Source organism: Urocitellus parryii, chromosome 15 (genome assembly GCF_045843805.1).
Source record: "Urocitellus parryii isolate mUroPar1 chromosome 15, mUroPar1.hap1, whole genome shotgun sequence".
Classification (NCBI taxonomy): domain Eukaryota; kingdom Metazoa; phylum Chordata; class Mammalia; order Rodentia; family Sciuridae; genus Urocitellus; species Urocitellus parryii.
The window spans coordinates 15471917-15497384 of NC_135545.1; the positions used below are offsets into that span (position 1 = coordinate 15471917).

General features: G+C 36.8%; 1 protein-coding gene across 3 annotated transcripts; it reads left to right on the forward strand.

Annotated features, from left to right (window-relative positions):
* Positions 1-3400: 3400 nt before the first annotated feature.
* On the forward strand, positions 3401-23602 carry Znf383 (zinc finger protein 383). Of its 3 annotated transcripts, none has more exons than XM_077793055.1 (6): positions 3401-3518; positions 5898-5965; positions 7733-7818; positions 13101-13227; positions 13527-13622; positions 20077-23602. In XM_077793055.1, the coding sequence occupies exons 3-6, from the start codon at positions 7810-7812 to the stop codon at positions 21255-21257; spliced, it is 1413 nt and encodes a 470-aa protein (XP_077649181.1). In that variant the 5' UTR covers positions 3401-3518; positions 5898-5965; positions 7733-7809; the 3' UTR covers positions 21258-23602. The 3 variants fall into 3 exon arrangements, with proteins under 3 accessions (XP_077649181.1, XP_026235057.2, XP_077649182.1); XM_026379272.2 differs by having other exon boundaries at positions 7765-7818; XM_077793056.1 differs by lacking the exon at positions 13101-13227 and having other exon boundaries at positions 7765-7818.
* The last annotated feature ends 1866 nt before the right edge of the window (positions 23603-25468 follow it).

Consider the following 25468-nt stretch of genomic DNA (forward strand, 5'->3'; position numbering starts at 1 on the left):
TTAAGAATGATAAATAAGGGCATGAGAATATGCTGAAATTAATAGTCATCAGGAAATGCAGATCAAAATCACAATTTGATACCACTTTTCATCCTCTAGATAATGAAAACTCTAAAGATTGACAGTAGAAAGTGTTGAAGGGGATGGTCCATGCCTATAATCCCAGCATCTTGGGAGGCTAAGACAAGTGGATTGAGAGTTCAGAGCCAGCCTCAGCAACTTAGCAAAGGCCTAAGCAACTCATCAAGCTCAGTCTCTAAATAAAATATTAAAAAGGGCTGGGGATGTGCTCAGTGGTAGAGTGCCACTGGGTTCAATCCTTGGTACCAGAAAAAGAAAAGAAAGACATATTGAAAGGAAATGAAATAGCTAGATGTTTCATACAATACTGGTGAGAATATAAATGGTATAACCACTTAGCAAAGCAGACTGGCAGTTTCTTGCAAAATTAAATATGTACTTATATGACCCACCAATTACTCTACTACATATTTCCTAGCATAAGTGAAGGCATAATTGTTCACAAAAAGACTTGAACAAAAACACTTATATCAATTTTATTCACATCAACCAATCTGGAAACAACCTAAATATGCATAAACACATGAATTGATGTACAAACACATACATTCATAAAAAAATATTATTCAGCAACAAAAAGAAATACTGTTATAGAAAAGAGCATAGATGAATCTTTTCAAAAACATCATGCTGAGAGACAGATTAAAAAAGTACACCTGCTTTGTGATTCTATTGGTGACTCTGTGGGCTCTTGTGCTGTTAGAAGAATCAAAGGCAGACTGGCACAGAACAAGGCTTTTTATTCTCAAACTTGAGTACAAAGAAAGGCAGCACATAAGAGATAGAAACTCCAGCCTGGCTTAAACAAAGGACAAAGCTGTACAGAATTTTTATTTTATTTTATTTTATTTATTTATTTTTGGTACTGGGGCTTGAACCCGGGGTACCCTTTTCATTTTTTATTTTGAAACAGGGTCTCATTAAGTTGCTTAGGGCCTTGCTAAGTTGCTGAGGCTGGCTTTAAACTTCTGATACTCCTGTCTCAGCCTCCTGAGCCGCTGGGATAGCCATCCCAACTGTGCCTGGCAAGATTGGTGTACTTTTTAAGTCCCCATTTATGGTATCTCTGTTAACCCCATAAGACTAAGGACTGTCTTCATCTCAGTTTCACTTATATGGAACTCTAGATAAGCAAGACTCATACACAGGACTACTCTATAGTGGCAGAATATAAATTAGTGGATGCTTCACCTGGGGAGTAGGGATAGGGCATGATTGAAGAAAGTCATAGGAACATTGGGGGCAAATTGGATAAAAATAGTCTATAGCTTGATTATGATGGTTTAACATTTGTTAAACCTTATCAAACAATTCACTTAAAAATATGTGCATTTTATTGTATTTAAGTGAAGCTCAACAAAGTGTTGTTTGTTTTTGTGGTACTGGAGATTGAACCCAAGGGCATTCTAGCCCTGAGTGACACTCCCAGCCCTTTTTATTTTTTATTTCCTTTTAAATTTTTTGTTTTGGGACATGCTCTTGCTAAGTTGTTGAGGGTCTCACTAATACCCTGAGGCTGAGGCCTCCAACTTGAGATTTTGAGTCACTGGAATTACACATATGTGTCACCATATCCAGCAGTAAAGTTAATTTTTAAAAAATGAAACAGACCCACCCACTTTTGAAATAAAAAGTTCCAAACTTTTAGCTTCTGAACATCCTCATACTGAGGAAAGATAGGAAGAAACTAACACCAACAAGTTCTCAGATGTGGAGCTTAACTAAATCTACACATGCATATCAACTGATGTTTTTCTTATAAATTGGAGCAGCTTCTATAGGACCAGCAGAGAAACAATCCAGCTGCTTCTCCCCGGTTTAATCAAACTGTATAAAATTATTTTTTTCCCATTTTCCATTGTCTATTTCTTATAAAGGTGGTTGGCTGAACACTACAAGCAAGCCTGGATGCAAGCAGTTCCCAGGCTAGGCTGCAGGTAGCAAAAACACTTGCTGGCATGGTGGCACACACTATAGCGCCAGCTACTCTGGCAGTTAAGAGGGGAGAATCACTTGAGCCCAGGAGTTCAAGATTAGCCAGGGCAACATAGTGTAACAGGGTCTGTTTCAAGCCTTGAACATAAACTTTGCTGCTCTACTACTGTTGCTTACTTTGTTTTATTTTTATTTTTTGGTTGTAGTTGGATACAGTACTTTTATTTCACTTATTTATTTTTATGTGGTGCTGAGGATGGAACCCAGGGTCTCGCACATGCTAGGCGAGTGCTCTACCGCTAAACCACAACCCCAGCCCTTGTTACTTACTTTAAAACTGACATTTTCCCCTCTTTTTTTTTTCTCTCTCCCACCCTAAGCTTGGGGAAAACAAGCCTGCAAAATGAACTATGTCTCTGACAGAGCACAGCTAGAAAGTAGCCTTTCAATCATTTCTCTAAAAGCCCTGTCAGAATCACAGCCTCGCGGACTGGAGTCCCCTGTGTTTCTTCTTTGCTAGCAAAGCAATAAAACTTTTTCCTTTTCCTCAAAACCTTGTCCTCATTATTGGATTAGCATTGCGGACAAGAATGGGGCTTTCCTTATAGAGAGCTGACCCCTGTCTCAAACACATGCACACACAGAAATAATTCGCAAACCATAAAATAAGCTCTTTGAAGGTGTACAATTTGATTTCTTTGGGTATTTTACAGAGTTGAGCAAACAGCATTATTATCCATTTCAAGAATATTTTAATCCCTCCCCCAAAGAAGCCCTATATCTATTATCAATCACAATGTCCCCTAGCTCTGCAGTCCTTAATACCTAATATACTCCGTGTTTGTATTTATTTGCCTAGCCTGTATAATTCCATACAAATGGAATCGTATATCCTATACTATGGCTCAGCTTATCACCCTAGGAATGCAAAATTGGAGATTCTGTGAGCCAGCCTGAGACTTCGGAGTTGGTTACAACAACTAGAAAGGTTCAGGACCCAGGTAATGTCGGTCTTCACCGTCAGCAGCTCAGCTGAGAAAGCCTGTAAAAGCAACTTTTTCTCCTCTTGGCCGTGCGACTTATGTTTTCCGGCGCTTGACTACATTTCCCAGAAGTTCTTGCGGCTCCACTCATTTCCATCTGAACAGTTTCCAGGGAACAACCTGAGATTGGCCTGTGCATTTGAGGAATCTTGTGGACAGGATGGCTGTCCGGCTTTGTGTGGGCTTTTACCTTGAAGACTTCCTAACCACCACGGAGACCCAGGGCCAGACTCTGGCGGTGCGAGGGGAGGAGTTAGAGGATGGGCGTCATCTTCCCCCACGAGGGGCACTTGCGGACTACATTTCCCAGAAACCCCCGCGAGGACGGGGCGGCCGCTTCATTTGCCTGCGGGACCCTCGGCCTCCAGGGCAGGGAAAGTGCGCAGCGAGCGGCCTAGGCACCCGGGGCCCCACTAGGCTGCGCAGGAACATCCCTGGGCGTCTGAAGGGACATTCGTGGTAGGTCTGGGATGTCAGGAACTTGGGACTGGCTCTGGCCAGGGGAGCGGTCGCGAGGTGTGGGCCTCTGGGTGTGGTTGTGACCTTATGTGACTGTGGGGCGCAGTGTGTGTGCGGATGTGATTTTATGTTCCTCTGGTGGGTGTGTCGTTGTGACTGACCGTGCGCAGAGCTGTGTGTGCCTGTGTGACTGCACATTCCTGTAGTTTTGTTAACAATGTGGTCGTGTCCCCGAGGTTGGACCGATTGTGTGTGACCTTATTCACTTTGTGTGACATGTGGATGTGGGGGTGGGCGTGGAGAATCTGCTTCTGCATCTGTGATTGTTACTCTGAGAGGTTTGTGTGCGTCATTGTATGAATGTTAGAACCACTCCGTGTACTGGATGCCTGTGACTATGTGAGAATGTGTGAAAGTGATTATGTAACTGTGTGTGGCCCTGTGATGCTTGTGCCAGGGTAACGGATACATGGCCATTGTGTTATTTTGAATGTATGATTGTGTGTAGTGCCCAGTAGGAGAACTGGAGGGAATTGTGGGTGCGTGGCTCTAGTGAATGTGATAGTCACTCTGTAGCGCGGTATGATTTTGTGTGGTGTTGTGTTGGAGGGGTCTGTTAATGTGTGGATGTGATTGTGTATCCTTAGGGTGGACTGTGTGTGAGCACAGTGTACTGGTATTATTTGGGTGATGTGTTCCTGAGAGGACAGATGGGGTTCACCTATAGTGGATAAGTGACTGCAGCATTGGAAATATAGGTGTTGAGTGCCTGTGACTGCCTTGTGATTCCAACTCTCTATCCTAAAAGGTCCTTGTGAGTTCAGGACAAATTCTGATCTTGGACAACTTAGACTTCACTCCTCTTCTCAAACCAGAATGCTCAGGATAGCCCAGATTCCTCTGACCTCCTTCTTTTTTCTTCTTTCCATGGTGGTAGTTGTGGGTTCAGAGTGAGCTCTAATCAGGTCCGTCTAAATCACACACAAAAAAAATGCCTGGCATCTCATAGTTCTTTTTTTCTTACTCATCTCTGCCTTTCCAGAGGTACCCAGAGGAAGAAAGAGAAATAGTTGTTGATCAAGCCAAATATAAGGTGCATTGGGGTTTGAGTTTTGCTTTTCTTCTTTTGGATGGTCTGACTTAACATAGACTCATTAAGTGTCCTGGTTCTCAAATTTGTTCCATCTGAGAAAATGATGGGAAACCACAGGGTGGATGTACAGATTCCATTTTTCTCCCTTTCTTCTACATAATGTTCACATATTAATTTAGAAAATAGATAAGGTTTTTTCCTGTGTACTAAGTTGTTTTTAAGCACATATACACACCTGAAGCATGATTATTTTTAAAAATTTGGAAAACAGGAAGTTACAAAGGGCAAAAGATAATGCCTGCCCCCTAAAAATAACCACTGTCAATATTTTGATCTATTTCCTTCTTATAAATTCCCCATGTATGTATAGTATATATCATTCTTAAAAATATTTTTAGTTGTAGGTGGACACAATACCTTTATTTTATTTATCTTTTTTTTTTTTATGTGGTGCTGAGGATCAAACCCAGTGCCTTGCATGTGCTAGGTGAGCACTCTATCACTGAGCCACAACCCCAGCCCCAAGAGTTAGGTTCTTTTTAAAAAGGTATCCATGGGCTTGGGTTGTAGCTCAGTGGTAGAGCACTTGCCTAGCATGTGTGAAGCACTGGGTTCAATTCTTAGCACCACATATAAATAAATAAAGTTCCATCGACAACTAAAAAAATATACAGTTATAAAAAAATGCTATCCTGACTCAACTTCGTTACTCATTAGGAAAATACAAATCAAAACCAAAGTGAGATAACCACTGTACAGCTACCAGGATGACAATTAAAAAAAAAAAAAAAGACAGGCAATAGTGTCAATGAACATTTGGAGAAATTGCACTTTAGAAAACAGTTTGGCAGTTATTAAAAAGTTACATAATTACCATACAGTTCTACTCCTAGTTATATGTCCAAGCATATTGAAAACATATTCACATAAAAACTTGTACCTGAATGTTCATAGCAGCATTTTTCAAAATAGCCAAAAAGTGGAAATTTCCCAAATGCCTATCAACTGAAAAATGGATAAACAAAATGTGACATATTCATAGTGGAATATTATTTGGCCGTAAAAAGGAAGGGAGCTCTGATACAAGCTACAACATTGATGCACCTTGAAAGTATGCTAAATAAAATAATCCAGTCATAAAGTTTATATATAATACCATTTATATGAACTGAAAACATGTAGGCAAGTTTGTAGAGGCAGAAAGCAGATTAGTGGTTACTTAGGGATAGGGAAAATGGATAAATGGAGACTGGCTGTTAATAAGTGTTTTGTTTATTTTGTTTTAGGAGAGAAGAAAATGTACTAAAACTACATTGTGATGAGTACACTAAAAACACTGACTTGTACACTTCAGGTAGGTGACTTAAAGTGATCTTTACATATGGTATATCTGAAAGCTCTTAAAATAAAGGTAACCTAAAATTAGTGGGTAGGAGTCTAGGTAAAATAATATTGACTATAACAATAATTGTTGAATCTGTTTAGTAGACTCATGAGGGTTCTTTGTACTTTTTAAAGTACAAAGAATGTTTCCAAACATTCTGTGTATGTTTGGAAACTTGTGTGTTAAAAAGGTATTAAAGCCAGGTATGGTGGTGCACCCCCGTAATCCCAGCAACTTGGGAGGCTGAGGCAGAAGGATTGCAAGTTTCAGGCCAGCCTCAACAATTTAGTGAGACCCTAAGAAAACTTAGTGAGACCCTATCTCAAAATAAGACACAAGGAAGATCTATAGAATAGAAGAAGGGGGCTCAAGAGAGAGAGAGGAAGGATACGAAAGGGGAAGAAATGTGGAATGAATTTTTAAAAATCATGTTATGCACATATATAAATACACCACAGGGAATTTTACCTTTATATATAAGTAGAAAGAACCAATAAAAATAAAGAAATAAACAGGAGCTGTGGTGCATGCCTATAATCCCAGCAACTCAGGAGGCTCAGACAGGAGGAACACAAGTTCCAAGCCAGCCCTGCAATATATCGAGGAACTAAGAACTTACTGAAACCTGTCTCAAAATAAAAGATAAAAAGGGCTGGGGATATGGCTCAGTGGTTAAGCACTTCTGGATTTAATCCCTGGTAGGATGGAAGGAAGGAGGGAGGAAGGAAGATGAGCCTAGGTAGATTAGTAGAGAAAGGAGAATGATGGGAAAGAGAAGGAGGGGAGGAGGGAGGATGACCCAAACTGAAAAAGAATTCCATGAATGAACAAATTTGTCAAGATGAACCCAGCTGGTCTAAAGCATTAACTATGGGGTTAGTAGCTCAGCAGTAGGGTGCCCCTGGGTTCAATCTCCAACCATAAAAACAAATAAGCTCTAATATCTAATAGGTGAAATAATAAAATCATTCTTATTAAAATCAGGGAGAAGCACTATCAACATTTTATTTAAGATATTTTTCATAAAGCTTTTACAAAAATAGTACCACATGGGAAACTAGAAAACAATTGCTTTATTTCTGATAGCAACTTAGCCAGGCCCTAAATTCAACAAGACCCTTTCTGGAAAGAAAAAAAAATCAAATGGTCTGCAAATGTGGCTCAGTGGTTAATCAACCCTGGGTTTGATCCTCAGTACAAAAAAAAAAAAATCTAGTAATAATGTGAATAAGAAATGAGCATGATCCATATGAAAATTTTTTTGTGTGTTCCTGAAGAACACAGACATTGACTTTAATAAATAGACAGTTATTTTGTGTTCAAGGAAAACAAGACTCAAAATCATAAAGATGTGAGAACTCCTGAAGTTAATCTTTTCATTCTCTCTCCCCTCCTTATTTTGTGCTGGGGATTAAACACAGGACCTCACACATGCTAAGTAGGCACTCTACCACTGAACTATACCCCCAACTCATAAGCTTTTCTTTTTATGCTGTCTCAAGAAAAATACCTCTATAGTTTTTAAAACTAAATGGAAAAGCAAGTCAAAAGTTTCCTGGCATTTATTTATTTTGGTGCAGCTAAAACCTGGGGTTTCTAGAATTGAGAAAGAAGTAGTATTTGTTCCATGCTCCCAGAGTAGAGTTGTAGATCAAGGGAAGTAGAAGTGGTTTTATCTGACCATCCTGAGAACTATAAGGTCATTGCAGTATCTAGAGTATTTCTTTGTTTCCCTAGTCTTGCCTTCTCAGAACAGTGTCTTTTCTCAGGAGAACAGCCTTGAGGACTGATCATTTCCTGCAATACTGAAAGCCATGGCTGAGGTGAGTCAATGCATTTTCTTTCTTGCTGACATTTACTTACTTTAAAAAAAGGAAAAGAAAGAAAGAAAGAAAGAAAACGTGAGCTAGACACAGTGGCACATACCAGAATCCCAGCTCCTTGGGAGACTGAGGTAAGAGTATTGCAAGTTTGAGGCCAGTGTGGGCAATTTGGCAAGACCCCTCTGCCAAAGAAAAAAAAATGATGTGTGCATTTCCTTTCTTTATCCTGACATTTTTGGATAACTGTTCCTCTTCAGGATCCTGGTCCCCATTCCCTCTCATACTAGCTAGATAATCCTATACCATTCCTCAGTGTCCTTTTTTTTTTTTTTTTTTTCAATCAGCATTATTATTTCTTTTAGTAAATAACTGAGCATCTTTTTTCTCAGCCTTCTCCCAGGGACTGTGATGGAGAGAAAATGTATCTATTTAGAGAAATAAAAGTAGATTTGTGGGGCTGGGGACATAGCTCAGTTGGTGGAGGGCTTGCCTTGCATACACAAGGTTCAATTCCTAGCAATATAAAGGAAAGAAACAAAAATTGAGTAGATTTCTAAAATGAATTTTTCCTTTCTGGACTGTGATTTGATAAAATAGAGCTATGAGTAGCTTAGCTAGGAACAAGCATGGAAAAAGCCAAGATTATGTGTACATACTGTCATTTTCCAATAGGATAAGATGAAAGGTGGTGTTGGTAGCTCCAAATGTTAGATTTTTGAAAGATCTCCTAGTTTATGAGGTGTTGGAAATCATGGAGTCACTGGCTGATATGGATCTCTGAGACTTTGTTAGGGCATTTTGTAATAGTTTTCTGTTACTATAACAAACTACCTGAGATAATCAACTTGTAAAGCAAAAAAGTTTTATTTTGTCTCAGTTTCAGAGGTTTCATTCCATGATCAAATGACACTATTGCTTTGGAGCCTGTGGTGTGGCAGCCTATTGTGTCAGGGATCATGTGGTAGAGTAAAACTGTTCACCTCATTGAAGGGAAGAAAAACAGGAGGGAAAGACTGGACTTCCAATAGTCCCTTCAAGAACATACTCCCCAATGTCTAGAAGACTTCTTCATGGACCTGTTTTTCATATTTCCCAGTAGTTCCCAGCTGAGAACTAAGCCTTTAATCACAGGCCTTTGGGAGATATTTAAGATCCATACTGTACCAGTATCCATTAGACAAGTCCAATTTGAAGGTAATAAGAAGTTTGTGACATGATGAATTTCTCTATGAATCATCAATTTTCTTTTATCTCAGAAATAAGGATAGAAATGATAGGTGACTATAATGAGTTTGGCAAATGCCTAAGTTGTTGAGATCATTCTATCAAAGCTCAGAAGGACCTTATAATTCTTGTCCAGTAGTATATGTTGTAAGAAATTCTGCCACAAGAAAAATAAAGAATTTATATTAATAGGAAATCATTTTTATGGCAATGAATCACAGGAGTGAAGTATAATTTATGTATTTATCAATTTTTCTTTTCTTTTTTTTTTTTTTTTTGGTACTGGGGATTTAACCCAGGGATGCTTATCCATTGAGTTACATCCCAGCCCTTTTTAGTTTTTTACTTTAAGACAAGGTCTCACTAAGTTGCTGAGGCTGACCTTGAACTTGCAGTCCTCCTCCCTCATCCTCCAGACTGGGATTACAGGCATGTGCCACCACATCCTGCTGTATTTGTCAAGTTTTACATATTAAAAATTTAAAAAGTAGGGCTGGGACTGTATCTCAGTGGCAGAGTGCTTGCTTGCATGTATGAGGCACTGGGTTTGATCCTTAGCACCAAGTAAAAATAAAAAATAAATAAAATAAAGACATGCTGTTCATCTACAGCTACAAAAAAAAAAAAAAAAAGCTAATGAGGTTTAAAAAAACAAAAAAATTTAAGAAATGTTTAAAGAGTGGGGCCCTCCTCTTCACTTTGTCCTGCTGTCTAAAGGCAGATTCCCTCATTTCTTTTGGCTGATGCAATGGAATTTATCCCATATTTTAAATTAATGTTCATATATTACTATTTCTTGATCAATCAAGTTTAGACATTTTCTAGTTATTTCTTTGCAATGTATGTGCAGATTTAGATTTGCTATATCAGCACTCTCTGCTTCCTTTCCTCACAAGAGAGTTCTTTCACAAATTTGTTTAAATCAATTTTACATATGTGATTAGGATCTTGCAGATAGTCTGTTGTAACTATTCTCTATCACCTGCCTTTAAAAACTAAACTTTATTACAGAAATTTTTCAGATATACAAAGTAGAGTAGTCTTAAGAACTACCACATAACCACCAGCTTCAACAGCTGTCTGCTCACAGTTCATCTTATTCATTTATTCCACTTTATGTTTCCTCCCTTACCTTTATTCCTCCATGTAGATTGTTTTGAAGCAAAGAGAAATTGATACCTACCTCTGAAAGACAAGGATTGTTTATTATTTATTATTACCATTTTGGCCATTGGTATCTGGTTGTGTTCATATTTTCATAATTCTCTTATTTTTAAAGCATTTATTTGAATTAGAATCCAGATAAGGAGTGTTCATTGCAGTTGATTGGTATGTCTCTTGAGTCTCTAATTTTGTAGATACCCATCCATCTCTTCTTTCTGTGCAGTCTTTTTATTGGAATGTAAGTAAATAAACTTCATTGTCCACTGCCTGAATTTTACTGATCGAATCACTGTGGTCCCATTTAAATGTTTTCTGAAAATTGGTAGTTAAGTGTAAAAAAAAACTTGATCAGAACATTTCACAGATCAAGGGTAATTCTATTAGAAGTCACATTATAGATGATTCTGTTTCTTTTTATAATGTAGCAACCATTGACAATTATTGTTAAACTCATTAGGGGTTGCATACTGGTATTTTAATGTTGGCATTCCTTCTTCTGTAAAGCAAAATTTTTCCTCATCAACAAAGAACAGTTCATGTGGCAAAGAGTATTTAAATTTTTGCATTTATTCACCAGTTTTCAAAATAATGCATTGGCTTCTTACAGTTCTCCAAAACTTACCAATAGTTTTTTCAGTATTATTATAACCTCATGGATTTGACGTTTTTAACATGATTAGTCCATTTCAGTAATTATCCTTATAATTTGATACATAAGTTGTACCATTTTGGGCCAAGGGAAAGTCTTCAAAATGACTCCTGAGTGTTTTCAGCATGATCCTAACAGTTTATGGTAGATATCTTGCTTCGTGTTCTAACAAGATTTTCGCACTCATCCTGAGCATTTTTTATTTAATCCTGAAAATTAGCTCTTTCCCTGAAAGTGATACTTAGAAAACTATAATCCAGAACTTGGAGTGTTCTGTGCTCCTGGGTCAGTGATTATTTCTAGGCCATCACAATGGACAGAGACAGGATTTGTTTGTTCATTTGTTTAATGTAAAGTAAACTTATTATTTTCACATCTATTTTTTTTTAAATTGAGAGATTTATTTGAAAAGGAAAATTCCAGGGAACACACCCTGCTTCATCTTAGGAGCTACATCCAGTTCAATTAACTAGCAATACCTGCAATCCTACGATCATCCCTAATATTTAGAAATCATGATCCCAAAGCGCTAAGTGATCTCAAATCAAGAAACAGTTCAATTTCACCTAGGAAACTGTGTTAAGACAAAAAAATATAATATTTTGTTTTTTCAACCAGTGTTGAAATAGGGAAAAAAAGGGGGGGAATTTTCTGACTTACCAGAAAACTCTTCCCTAAGCATCCTAACTAATAGAAGTTGTGTTATAAAGAGACTGCTTTTTCTAGACAATCCAGTGTAGCATTCCATGACTCCTTGCAGAGAAAACAAACCAATCAAAGGAGAAGATCTGCCCCGGTTAACTTAAAACAGCAAGATATTAAATGAGAGAGCTGGGGCTGTAGCTCAGTAGCAGAGCACTTGCCTGGCATGTATGAGGCACTGGGTTTGATTCTTAGCGCCATATACATAAAAATAAAGGCATTCTATCCATCTACAACAAAAAATTTTTTAAAAGATATTAAATAAGAGTGATGTTTTTACTTATAGAAACAATGTAAAATATCTGTGTTAAACACAGTTACACACTGTATTAGAAAAAAAAAATCAGTATTCTCCAATTCTTTCTATGTAATTGCCAACCGCTCTTTGGGTCAACTAACATACCGAAACAATAAATTAAGGTTGCCTTAGCACAGAAAGATATACATAAGTGGCTGAAATAATGCAGCAGCATGTTTCAGTCCTGCTAGACTTGCATCTATTTTTTTTTTAAAGAGAGAGAGAGAGAATTTTTTTTAATATTTATTTTTTTGGTTTTCGGTGGACACAACATCTTTATTTTATTTGTATGTGGTGCTGAGGATCAAACCCAGTGCCCCACGCATGCCAGGCGAGCGTGCTACTGCTTGAGCCACATCCCCAGCCCTATTTTTGAGATCCAAAGATACTGATTCTCAAGCCAGGCATGGTGGCACGTGCCTATAATCCCAGCTACTTGGAGGGGAGGCAGGAAGATTTCAAGTTTTAGGCTAGCCTGGACAACTTAGTGAGACCCTGTCTCAAAATTTTAAAAAAGGATAAAAAGACTGGGAGAGCTCTTATCCAGCATGTGCAAGGACCTGGCTTTAGTCCCCAGCACCACGGAGCCCCACCTCCCACCAAAAAATTCAGATACTATTTCTCAGTAAAAACAACATAATTACTCATTTGCTTTAGCACACAATATAACCACAATAGTCTCTGAAGTTGTTCTTTTTCTTTTCTTTCTTTCTTTTTTTTTTTTTTTTTTTTGGCAGTACTTGGGGTTGAGGTTACAGGCAGTCTGCCACTGAGCCACACACCCAGTACCCCCACCTTGTTTTTTTTTTATTTTGACACAGGATCTCACTAGGTTGCTTACAGTCTCGCTAAATTGCTGAGGCTGGCTTTGAACCTGTGTTCTTCCTGCCTCAGCCTCCTGAGGCACTGGGATTATTGACATGTGCCACCATGCTTGACCAGCCCTTTGTATTTATTTTTTTATACCTTTATTTTATTTATTTATTTTTATGTGGTGCTGAGGATCAAATCCAGAGCCTCAAACGTGCTAGGCTAGGGCTCTACCACTGAGCCACAACTCCAGCCCCAAGCCCTTTTTATTTTTTATTTTGAGATGGGGTTTCTCCAAGTTGCCAAACCTAGCCTCAAACGTGAGATCCTCCTGCCTTAGCCTTCCAAATCACTATGATTACAAGTAAGTGCTACTGCGCCTGGCTGAAGTATTTTTTTTTATCACAAAGCTAGTACATATGTTTATTGTTTCAGGGATCAGTGGTGTTCAATGATGTGTCAATAGACTTCTCTCAGGAGGAGTGGGAGTGCCTGGACCCTGCTCAGAGGGACTTGTACAGAGATGTGATGTTGGAAAACTATAGCAATCTGGTTTCGATGGGTAAGGGCATCTCTACCAATAATTCAGAGTTCTCCTCTGGAATGTCTGCTTCTACTACAGTGAATTTCTCAGCAGCTTTTCAAGTAATCAGCTGAATTTCTGCTTCTTATTCTCAAATAAATGTTTCAGCTGGAATGAAAAGGAAGCGTGGGAAATGGGCAGCTCCAAGGGCTATGGCTGAAGCTTCGTCTCTGTCTTCTTTGGCTGTTCCTGTAGTGGCACCTGTTCCTTGATCAGCAAGGGACTGGATCTCATTTCCCCACAGCATAACCGTGTGCCATATCTTTTCTCATGAGCAGGATTTTACATTCCTAAGCCTCAAGTGATCTCTTTACTGGAACAAGGAAAAGAGCCCTGGATGGTGGGCAGAGAGCTTACAAGAGGCCTGTGTTCAGGTAAGTGAGAAATGATTACAGGTACTAACTCAGTTAGTCAGTGAGGAAAGAGCACCTTCAAGATGTCACCCTGGAAGCTCCCTTCCAGAAGCTAGGCTTATGGAGGAAACTAAGTTATTTCAACATGAGTTTACAAGTGGCATGTTTCAGTCCTTCCCTTACTTCCTACTCTTTCAACATTCTTTTCAAATACTCCTTAATTTCAAGCACCCAAGTACTAGTCTTCACTCTAGCTGCCTGTCAGTGCCTTCTTTTACCAGTTTGTCTTGGATTTTTCCTCCTCTTATCATCTTTTATTTCTTAATTTGTGTAAGGGAACTCTTTCAGTGCTGCAGTTTACTAATTATGTCCACTCTAAGAATGCAAAGTTAGCTGCCTGTTATCCCAGCAGCTCTGGGAGCTGAGGCAGGAAGATCGAAAGTTCAAAGCCAGCCTCAGCAACTTAGCGAGACCCTAAGCAACTCAGCAAGACTCGTCTCTAAATAAAAATATAAAAGTGGGCTGGGGATGTGGTTCAGTGGTTAAGCACCCCTAGGTTCAATCCCCGGTACCAAAAAAAAAAAAAAAAATGCAAAATCTATACCAATTTTTAAATGTGGAAAGAGGAAAAAAAAAATGCAGTCTAGCTGGGTCAGGTGGCCCAGGCCTGCAATCCCAGAGACTCAAGCTGACTCACGAGTTCAAAGCTAACCTTGACAACTTAGCAAGATTCTGTCTCAAAATAAATAAAAAGGACTAGGGGTGTAACCTGGTGTTAACAGCAACCCTGGATTCAATCTCCAGTACCAACACTTACACAAAAAAGTGATGCTAAAATGTATCCATAAATAACTTCCAAAAAGAATAAAACAGTAAGAGAGAAACCAATTAGGGAGCTTAGCAGAAAGTCATGGACTAAATACATGGGAGGGGATTTAATCCTTACTTAGTTGGAGGGGCTGGGGTTGTGGCTCAGCGGTAGAGTGCTTGCCTTGCATGTGTGAGACTCTGGTTCGATCCTCAGGACCACATAAAAATAAACAAAATAAAGATATTGTGTCCATGTATAACTAAAAAAAATATACATTAAAAAAAATAGTAGTTGGAGCCTTGGAAGTGATTGCAGGCATTACACATAATACATTATACATTATACATATACATTATACATAGAGATATTATCAGGGCCAAAACCAAATCTGTGCCTATACTAGAAAGAGAGAGTGGCAGAGAAAGAGAAATTTAGGATGAAGTAGGAGAACTGGAAGGGCACTACTATATACCAAGCATTGGTCCAGTTATTATGATTTAGTATTGATAAAAACACTCAAAGCTCTATAGTTTGGGAATCTATATTCTAGAATCTATTTTCTAGTAGGAAAGAAAATGGCTTAGGCCATTTTGTGTTGCTGTAACAGAATACCTCAGATAGGGTGATTTATAAAGAATAGAAATTTATTTTCTCACAGTTCTGGAGGCTGGGAACCCAAGATCAAGGTATTAACATCTCTAGTGAGGGCTTACCTTGTATGTCCTCACATAAGAAAAGGGCAATATTGGGGCTGGGGATGTGGCCCAAGGGGTAGCGCGCTCGCCTGGCATGCGTGCGGCCCGGGTTCGATCCTCAGCACCACATACCAACAAAGATGTTGTGTCCGCCAATAACTAAGAAATGAATAAAAAATTAAAAAAAGAAAAGGGCAATATGGAACCAATTCCCTTCTTCAAGTGCCTTTATCAGGGCACTTTATCCATTCGTGAGGGAAGAGCTCTACCTCTTAATATTGTGACATTGGCAGCACCTGAATTTTGGATCAGAGACATTCAAATCGTAGCAGAGTATAAACATATGTCATTTATAAAAAATATGTATTATTTATAAATATATAATTATATTAAATATTATGTAATTTATAATTATAGTTATATAATTGAACATTATAAGTCGGCATATTGTAGTATTATTTGTAATTTATAATTACCATTATTATATAATTTATAATTATATATTATAAAATATATGCTTAATATCTTCTTATCTAGTAAGAGAAGTTAGGGTACTTTGTTCAAGGACTAAATATGTAGCCATAGATTTAATCTATACTGAAATAGTAGTTAATATTAGAGTCTAATATTAGTAGTTAAAATATTAGAGTTAATATTAGTAGTTAAAATAGAGTCTTAGAAGTTTTTGCTCTTTTGGCAGGCGCAGTGGCACACACCTGTAATCCCAGTGACTAGGGAGGCTGAGGCAGGAGGATTATGAGTTCAAAGCCAGCCTCAGCAACTTAGTAAGACCCTGTCTCAACTAAAATATAAAAGGGGCTGGGAATGTGGGTCAGTGGATAAAGCACCCGTGGGTTCAATCCCTGGTACTAAAAGAACAAAAAAAAAAGTTTTTGCTCCTTTACTGTATACTTATATAAATATTTATACATTATATATTAATACATTATATTTATATATTATACATATATAATCAGATGGTGATAAGTGCCATGAAGGGAGGTTGGAGAAGGCTTCTATGATGAAGTAATATTTAATAGAGGTCTAAAAGTGGTGTGGGAACAAGCAAATATCTGGTAGAAGAGATTTAGGGAAAAGAAGAATAAAGTGACTGCGAATAAAGCTTTTTGGCTTCTACCACAGTGGCTGTTGCCAGTGATTAAAAAGGGAATTATATAAGTGGATATGGGAAAGTAGCAAGGTATATGTGTACCTCTGTGCTGGTTGCAGAGGTGGAGGATGGGGGGTATTTGCAGGTGATTTAGTGTCTTATGGGTCTTGATAGGGTTGAATTTTATTCTGAAATGTGCATCCATTGTATGATTTGAGCAGAGTGACATGATTGTGGTGGGTTTTTTTTTTTGTCTTGGAGACTGAACACAAAGGTACTTTATTACTGAGCTACGTCCCAGACCTTTTTTATTATTTATTTTGAGATAGGATCTTGCTGAGTTGCTGAGGATAGCCTTGAACTTTCAGTTGTCTTGTCTCAGCCTCCAGAGTAGTTGGGACTACAGGTGTGTGCCATTGCACCCAGCTTGATTGTATTTATAAAGGATTATTCTTGCTCAGAAACTCCTAATTTTGGATTCTTTTGATAAAATTTGGAAATCTATGAACTTGGATAAGAAAAAACATGAATATCTATATTTAGTAACCTCTACAGCATTTTTCCTGTTGTGATGTATGCAACTAACTGTAGTTGCTATGACATTTTTATTAGTCTTTCCTGTGACTTCAAAATGAATGGAAATCACAGATTTTTTTGTATCATCTTAATAATTATTGTAAACATGTTGAATTATTTATGCTTATCTATATTTTAGAATTATTGTAATACTAGGCTTACTGCTATGTCTTGTTACTGTATATGTTCATAAGGAAGAAAACTTTAGACAAAGGGAAGAACCCCTGTGAAGGCTCCAATAGGAGGGAAAATCTGTTTTCTAAAGATCCAAATTCCCTGCTGCTGACTTGAGATACATTTTGTTTGGATGTTTTTGAGCCATTTAATTTGCCTAATATCCTCATTTTTAGTAAAAAAAAGTCTCTTATAATAATAGCTATTACAGTATTATTCCTCAAAATAACATCAATCTATTTTTGTAATCAAAACTGAAATGAGAAAAAAAATTACAGTATTATTCCTCAAAATAACATCAATCTATTTTTGTAATCAAAACTGAAATGAGAAAAAAAATTACAGTATTATTCCTCAAAATAACATCAATCTATTTTTGTAATCAAAACTGAAATAATAGCTATCAGATACTGAGTACTTACCTCCAAGACATTTATAATCATTTTTCTCTTATTCTCCAAGTAATCATAAATTAAGGATTATTTCCCTTTTTCAGATGAAGAAATGAGGATTTTCAGAGGTTTAATAATTGCCTGGGAACACTTAGTGTTTTTGTTAGCTTTTGTGTCACTATGACCAAAATACCCTGGCAAGAACAATTTAGATGGAGGAGTTTATTTCGGCCCACAGTTTCAGAAGTTCAGTCCATGGTCAGCCATCTCCGTAGCTCTAGGCCCCAAGTGAGGCATAAAAGCATGGCAAAGAAAAATAGCGTAGGACATGGCAGCCAGCAAGCCTGGAGATAGAGCTGTGATCACCAGGAACAAAATAAACAGCAGATTACAACTACAGTGACCTACTTCCTCCAGCCACACCCTACCTGCCTACCGTTACCATCTAATTAATCCATATCAATAGATTATTCACTGATGAGGTTATATATCTCATAATCCAATCATTTCACCTCAACATTCTTGCATTGTCTTACACTGAATTTTGGGGGGACACCTCATATCTAAACCATATTTTCTGTAATTAACTATTAGAATTAGCACTAAACTTTCATTAATCTGTTCCTGACATCTTTCTATGGTAGCGTTATACTGTCTTTAAAAAAAATTTTTTTTTTCATTTACTACTGGGGACAGAACCCAGGGGCTATCTAAAACGGAGCTACCATCCCCAGCACTTTTTAAAAATTTGAAACAGGACCTTGCTAAATTGCATAGGCTGTCCTCAAACTTGTGATCCTCCCTTCTCAGCCTCCTGGGTTGCTGGGATTAAAAGTATGTATCACTGTGCCCAGGTATACTGTGTCTTAATTCCTTTCTGTCTCCCTTAAACTCAGTCACTGGGATGGTACATGAGCAGTCTCAGACCTCTCTTATCCTAAGATCACCATCACAAAATCCAGAGCAAATAGTATTTTCATTGAATCCTCAGCACACAAACTATTCTGAGTTTCTCTATCTGCTAATTAAATTAGTTCAATACCTTAGACTCTGTCTCTGGCTCATCCTCCATATGGATAACCCTTTATTACTGCTTTCAAATTTATCTGCTACATTCTATATTACAGTGTTTATTCTGTTTCTACCCCAACTGAGTGTGCTGCAATTCAATTTTGACAATATTAGTGCAAACCCATAGTCCTCCATAATACTGCTCTTACTTTAGTAGCCAGCCTCAAGTGTTGGGATTTCTCAGATGGCATGCAATTTGACCAAATGGCTATAAATTCAGAGGTTTCCAAGGCCACCTTAGCTTCAATAATTTGATAGAAGGATTTATAGAACTCAATAAAGTTCTATATTTAAGATTAGAGTTTTAGTATAAAGAAAACATACTAGGGCAAAATCTTGAAGGCTTCTGGATAGAAGTTCCATACCCTCTTATGGAATCAAGTGTATCACACTCCCAGCACATCAGTGCATTCACCAGCTGAAATTTCCACTGAAATATCGTGTCCAGAGTTCTTTTTTTTACTAGGTATGCTTGATTAAACAATTGGTAGCTCAGTCTTTACCCTTTCTCCCCTTTATAGAGATCAGGCAGTCGAAAAGCTGCAGCTCTAATCACATTCTTGATCTTTCTGGTGACCAGTCCCTAGAAGCTAAGAATTACCCTGTTTCACCTCATTGGCATAACAAAACAGTGCTATTTCATGAAGTTCCAAGGAATTTTAAAGCTCTGTGTCAAAAAATAGGGAAAAGGCTAAATTTTCTTTTTTTTGCTTTTTAATTTTTTTAGTTGCAGATAGACTCATTCCTTTATTTTATTTATTTTTATGTGGTGCTGAGGATTGAACCCAGTGCCTCACATGTGCTAGGCAAGTGCTCTGCAACTGAACCACAACCCCATCCCCAAAACTTCCTTTTTATTATGCCATGGAATACCAAAGAATCTTCCGAGTGTGTATTTTGTTCTCTTAGAAGACCTTCAATGGAGGCCAAAAAAGTATCCATGTTTTGTTAGATAGTATGACAATGTACTCTTTCTCACACAGTTATATAGATGTGTACATGTGTATATGACTAGTCATGTTTTAGTATATAGCTCAAGCATTGTATTTTTACTAACCTTTCCAGATGATATTGACCCACATCTGTATTTGAAAATCATTGTGGTAACTTATTTCCATACTCTTCTCACTCTGCTTCCTGAATTATATCTTATTAATTTCTGTTCATTCTTGCTTATTTTTTTTAGATTAAACAGTAACTGAGAATTTTATGTCATTTACCCACAAGATAGTATTTTTTAAAATATTTTTAGTTGTCAACCTGGGATCATAGCTCAGTGGTAGAGTGCTTGCCTACCATGTGTGAGGCATGTGTGAGCCATGTGTGGGTTTGATCCTCAGCACCATATTAAAAACTTTAAAAAAAGGTATTATGTTCATTTACAACTAAAAAAATATTTTAAAAAAAAGAATAAAATATTTTTAGTTGTAGATGGACACAATACCTTTATTTAATTTATTTATATGTTGTACTGAGGTTTGAACCCAGTGCTTCACATGTGCTGGGCAAGCGCTCTACTACTGAGCTACATACATCCTCAGCCCAAGACAATTTTTACTTTAATTTTTTCCATTTGTATCATAAAATTTAACTTTTCACAAATAAGAGGGGAAAAGAATATTTAGCCCTTTTTTTTTTCTTTCAGACCTGGAATCAATGTGTGAAAGCAAGTTATTATCTCTAAAGAAAGAAGTTTATGAAATAGAGTCATGCCAGAGGGAGATAATGGGACTTACAAAGCCTGGCCTTGAATACTCCAGCTTTAGAAATGTTTTAGAATATAGAAGTCATTTTGCCAGACAAAATGGGCTTTTAAGTCAAGAAGTATTCTCTAATGAATATGTACCCACATTTATTCAACAGTCTTTCATTACTCTACATCAAATAATGAATAATGAAGAAAAACCCTATGAATGTAAAAAATGTGGAAAGACCTTTAGTCAGAACTCACAATTTATTCAACATCAGAGAATTCATATTGGTGAAAAATCTTATGAATGTAAGGAGTGTGGGAAATTCTTTAGTTGTGGCTCACATGTTACTCGGCATCTGAAAATTCATACTGGTGAAAAACCCTTTGAATGTAAAGACTGTGGAAAGGCTTTCAGTTGTAGCTCATACCTTTCTCAACATCAGAGAATTCATACTGGTAAGAAACCCTATGAATGTAAGGAGTGTGGGAAAGCCTTTAGTTATTGCTCAAATCTTATTGATCACCAGCGAATTCACACTGGTGAAAAACCCTACAAATGTAAAGTATGTGGGAAAGCCTTTACTAAGAGCTCTCAGCTGTTTCAACATGTTCGGATTCATACAGGCGAGAAACCCTATGAATGTAAGCAATGTGGCAAAGCCTTTACTCAGAGCTCAAAACTTGTTCAGCATCAGAGAATCCACACTGGTGAGAAACCCTATGAGTGTAAGGAATGTAGCAAAGCCTTTAGCAGTGGCTCAGCACTTACTAACCATCAGAGAATCCACACTGGTGAGAAACCCTACAATTGCAAGGAATGTGGGAAGGCTTTTACTCAGAGCTCACAACTTCGCCAACATCAGAGAATTCATGCTGGTGAGAAGCCCTTTGAATGTCTTGAATGTGGGAAGGCTTTTACTCAGAACTCACAACTTTTCCAGCATCAGAGAATCCATACAGATGAAAAACCATATGAATGTAGTGAATGTGGAAAGGCTTTCAATAAATGCTCAAATCTTACTCGACATTTGAGAATTCACAGTGGTGAGAAGCCCTATAATTGTAAGGAATGTGGGAAGGCCTTTAGTAGTGGCTCAGATCTCATTCGTCATCAGGGAATTCATACTAACTAATAATAAAAATTATGACTCTTATCATCTTAATGTTTTAGACAAAAATTCATATTTGGTAGTTACCCTGTATCTATGTTTTATTTGTATGCAAGTTTTCAATCCAAATGCATTTCACTCTAGGATATGAATTTAGAGTCTAAATTGATATCCCCTCCATATTGTAGCAATCAATGCCAGTTGTTCAGTAATTCTTTCTTTCCCCCATTGTTTGGTGCTATATTATATTCTTGTATGTATTTGCTTGTATTTTAGAGTTCTTCCCTTTTCTGATATTTGTTATTTTTAAAAAAATTTTGTAGTTTTGTATGGAGAGAATGCTTTGTTTATTTTTATATGATGCTGAAGATCAAACCCAGTGAGTAACTCACACATGCTAGGCAAGCTCTCTGCCACTGAGCTACAGCCCCAGCCTTGTTCTTGCATTAGTATCACACTGTTTAAATTGTGTGACCTTTCATAATTTGAAATTCCTTGTGGAATTATAAATTTGGGGCGGGGGTCAGTGCTGGGGATTAAACTCAGTGGCTCTCAACCACTGAGCACATCCCCGACTCTGTATTTTATTTAGAGAAAGGGTCTCAATGAGTTGCTTATCGCCTTGTTTTTGCCAAGGCTGGCTTTGAACTCATAATCCTCCTGCCTCAGCCTCCTGAGCTGCTGGGATTACAAATGTGCGCCACTGTACCCAGCTATAACTTTGTTTTTGAAGTCAGTGTTAATTTTTTTGTTTCATTTCACAAGTTTATACTTTTATTGTAAAACAATATAAAACATAAAAATGCAGAAGCTAAAAAAGCCAAAATGAATTATAGTTATGCTATAGATGACTGCTCTCAATTTGGTAGAGCAAATTCTGCTAGACATGATATTTTAAGGAAGTGAAGTCATGGCATGTATGCCATTACGTCACTTGCTTTTATTATGCCAAAAACATAATAGCCATTTTAGTAAATGTAGGTTTTTATTATTTTTAATGACATATAACTTTTTTAAATGACTATTATTCAAGTTAGGATTGTCTCTAAATTTTTATAGTGTGTAAGCTTTTATCTTTAGATGCCTGGTTTTTCCTTTAAAACATTTATTTTAATTGCTGAAATTAGTCATGTTTTCTCTTTATAAACTATTTTGTTCCTTTTCATTAATCCAAATCCTAATGCCATATTGGAAAAGTAATCACTGTTTACAAAAGTGTTTATTCTTCCAGATACTTAACACATTTTTTCTTATACATGTTAGTCGTATTTTATTTCTTATGTATAAATATATACAATCGTGTATGAATTGGTTTGGCCATGAGGACTCAGTGAATTGGTTCAAGGTACTTAGATCTATTCCTACCAACTAGTATATGTTTAATAAATGTTTTTCTCTATTATCATTGATCTACTCGTTCTCATAATTATCTTCATTATGATTTGTGGGAAGGACTTTAACCATATTGTTTAACTTTGTCAAAGAATTCATAAAGGAAGAAGAAAAATAATTATAGTGACTATGGGAAAGAAACACCTTTCCCCTACTACTCCTTGGTCAGTATGGAATTTTAAAAGGGAAAAAAGATTTATGTGGGTAGTCTTTATTCAGACTTCATCCTTCATGCTGTAGGAAGAATGCCTTGGTTATAGCGATGGGCAGTTTAAAATCACAACTGTCACAATAGCAAGAAGAGTTGATATTTTTCTTAATTGGTTCCAAAAAAGTAGAAAGCATACAGATCACATTCTTTGCACAGAATAGGGAAAATAGTAAAAGTAGATGACCATCAAATATCTGAGTGTTAGTTCAGTATCTCCTCTTAATTAACATGGGTTAAGGAAATATATCACTTTGTATATGTTATTCAGATGCAAATGAAACTGACAACACTGTTGAAAAACCTGTGGCAATAAAAGCTGTATCGAAGATTTTTAACTTAATGTACATGTGTATATCAAAGTGCTGTAAAGATTATTAACAAATAAAATTACAATGGAATCCAAGAACCTAAAATAGGCAAAAGTGTATTTTGAGAGGAGGAAGTGATTATTAATTATAAAAAGAAGAAATAAAAATTATCAAAAGCAAAAATTTTAATTATTTTGTGGAAAAGAGAAAGGGAGACAAATTTTACTGATTCCAGTGATGAAATAAAGATGACAAATAGATGGTATTGAGAATGAAAAACTGAAATGATGATATGTTTAAACTGAAAAGGACCCTTTTCTTGTTGAGTGATGAAAATGTGGAATTACTGTTCTAGATGTCACAAATTTGTGAATATGCTGGAAACTACTATACACTTTAAAAGGGTGAATATTATGATGTATGTTTTGTATCCAGTTAAATAAAAAACTTAAAATTCAGTGTATTTGTAAAATACTGGAAAATCTGAACAAAGTGTGATTTTAATAAATTGACTTGACATCAGAATTGACTGGAGAAGAGGTGAACTTTGAATAGACTTTCCTCTAAAAGGAACACTTTTTAAATTAGAGCAAATAATTAAAAAAAATTTTTTAAAGAGAGAGAGAGAATTTTTAATATTTATTTTTTTAGTTTTCGGTGGACACAACATCTTTATTTTATTTTTATGTGGTGCTGAGCATGAAACCCAGCACCCTGCGCATGCCAGGCAAACGCGTTACTGCTTGAGCCACATCCCCAGCCCCCCCCAATTTTTAAAAGTCAAATAGCTATGCTAAAAATGGCACAAAACAATATGTTTTTACAGGTGAGATCTCTGAACTATTTTAGGAACTCTTCCATGACAGGCTGAAATATTAAATTATTTATTATTATTCATTTGTCATAATTCTGATGTTAAAACTTTTTAGAGGGCTGGGTATAGCTCAGTGGGAGGGTGCTTTTCTAGCAAGTGCTGTGAGGACCTGTGTTCAATCCCTGGCATCTGAAAAACAAACAACAACAACAAAAACTTGTTAGAGCACAAAAGATAACACAACCAGACTCTATTATGAAAATATGCTCTTATACATTGCTGGTGGGATTGCAGATTGGTGCAACCACTCTGGAAAGCAGTATGGAGATTCTCAGAAAACTTGCAGTGGAACCACCATTTGACCCAGTTGTCCTACACACCATGGCATACACCCAAAGGACTTAGAATCAGCATACTGTAGTGACACAGCCACATCAATGTTATAGCAGCTCAATTCATAATAGCACAGCTAGGGAACCAATCCAAGTGCCCTTCAACAGATGCGTGGATAAAGAAAATGTATATATGGGGCTGGGGTTGTAGCATGTGTGAGGCACTGGGTTTGATTCTCAGCACCACCTAAAAAACTAAATAAAGGTATTGTGTCCATCTACAACTAATAATATTTTTTGAAAAAAAAAGGAAATGTACATATACACAATGGAATATTACTCAGCCATAAAGAAACATGAAATTATGGCATTTGCTTGAAAATGCCAACTATGAACAGACCTCTGAAACTGAGCAAAAATAAATCTCTCTGGGCTGGGGTTGTGGCTCAGGGGAGCTTATTTGGCTTGCACATGTGAAGCACTGGGTTCAATCTTCAGCCACATAAAAATAAATAAAAGGTATTGTGTCCATCTACAACTAAAAAAATATTAATAAGTTTTTCTTTGTGTAAGGAGAAGGGACATACTAAAAATGTTTAATAGAGGCTATCTCCAGGCATAAGAAATGGGAAGAAGGAAACATAACTATGTCGACTTTTGCATTTACAAACATATGCATGTATTCATTCCTATGTGTAATATATTTTTAAAAATAAAAGTTTTGGGAAAGAAAAGTTATTTGAACCTAAAGGACTTCAGAAAAGTGATACTAAATTTGCAAAAAAAATAGTCTTTTAAGTCATTAGGGAATAAAATGGGTGGATGAGATTCTATTCACAAAAGCAACTAAAATATCAAATACAATTAGAGTTTTGGAATAAACTACCACTTCTGGTAGAAGATAAAAGGATTAAAAAGTAGTTAAATTTTTGGAGAATATAACTAAGGATGCAGAAGAATGAAACACTTCTATACTATTTTTTTAACTGTGTGCATTGTTACTTTTATTTTAAAACAAAGCAAATGTGTGTGTGTGTGTGCGCTCGCACACACATTACCTTGAATCTTAGAAGAAATATGCAAGATCTTTAAAAAGAAAGCAACAAACTCCCTGAAGGAAAATAATATTACCAATTCTTTTTTAGAATTTAGAGACAATTTAAAGTTCCTGATGTATT

Excerpts from the sequence above, each read along its gene's own strand:
- Znf383 (XM_077793055.1), top strand. Across the intron at positions 13,228-13,526 it reads TAGCAATCTGGTTTCGATGG|GATTTTACATTCCTAAGCCT; the intron begins GTAAGGGCATCT and ends TCTCATGAGCAG. Across the intron at positions 13,623-20,076 it reads TACAAGAGGCCTGTGTTCAG|ACCTGGAATCAATGTGTGAA; the intron begins GTAAGTGAGAAA and ends TTTTTCTTTCAG.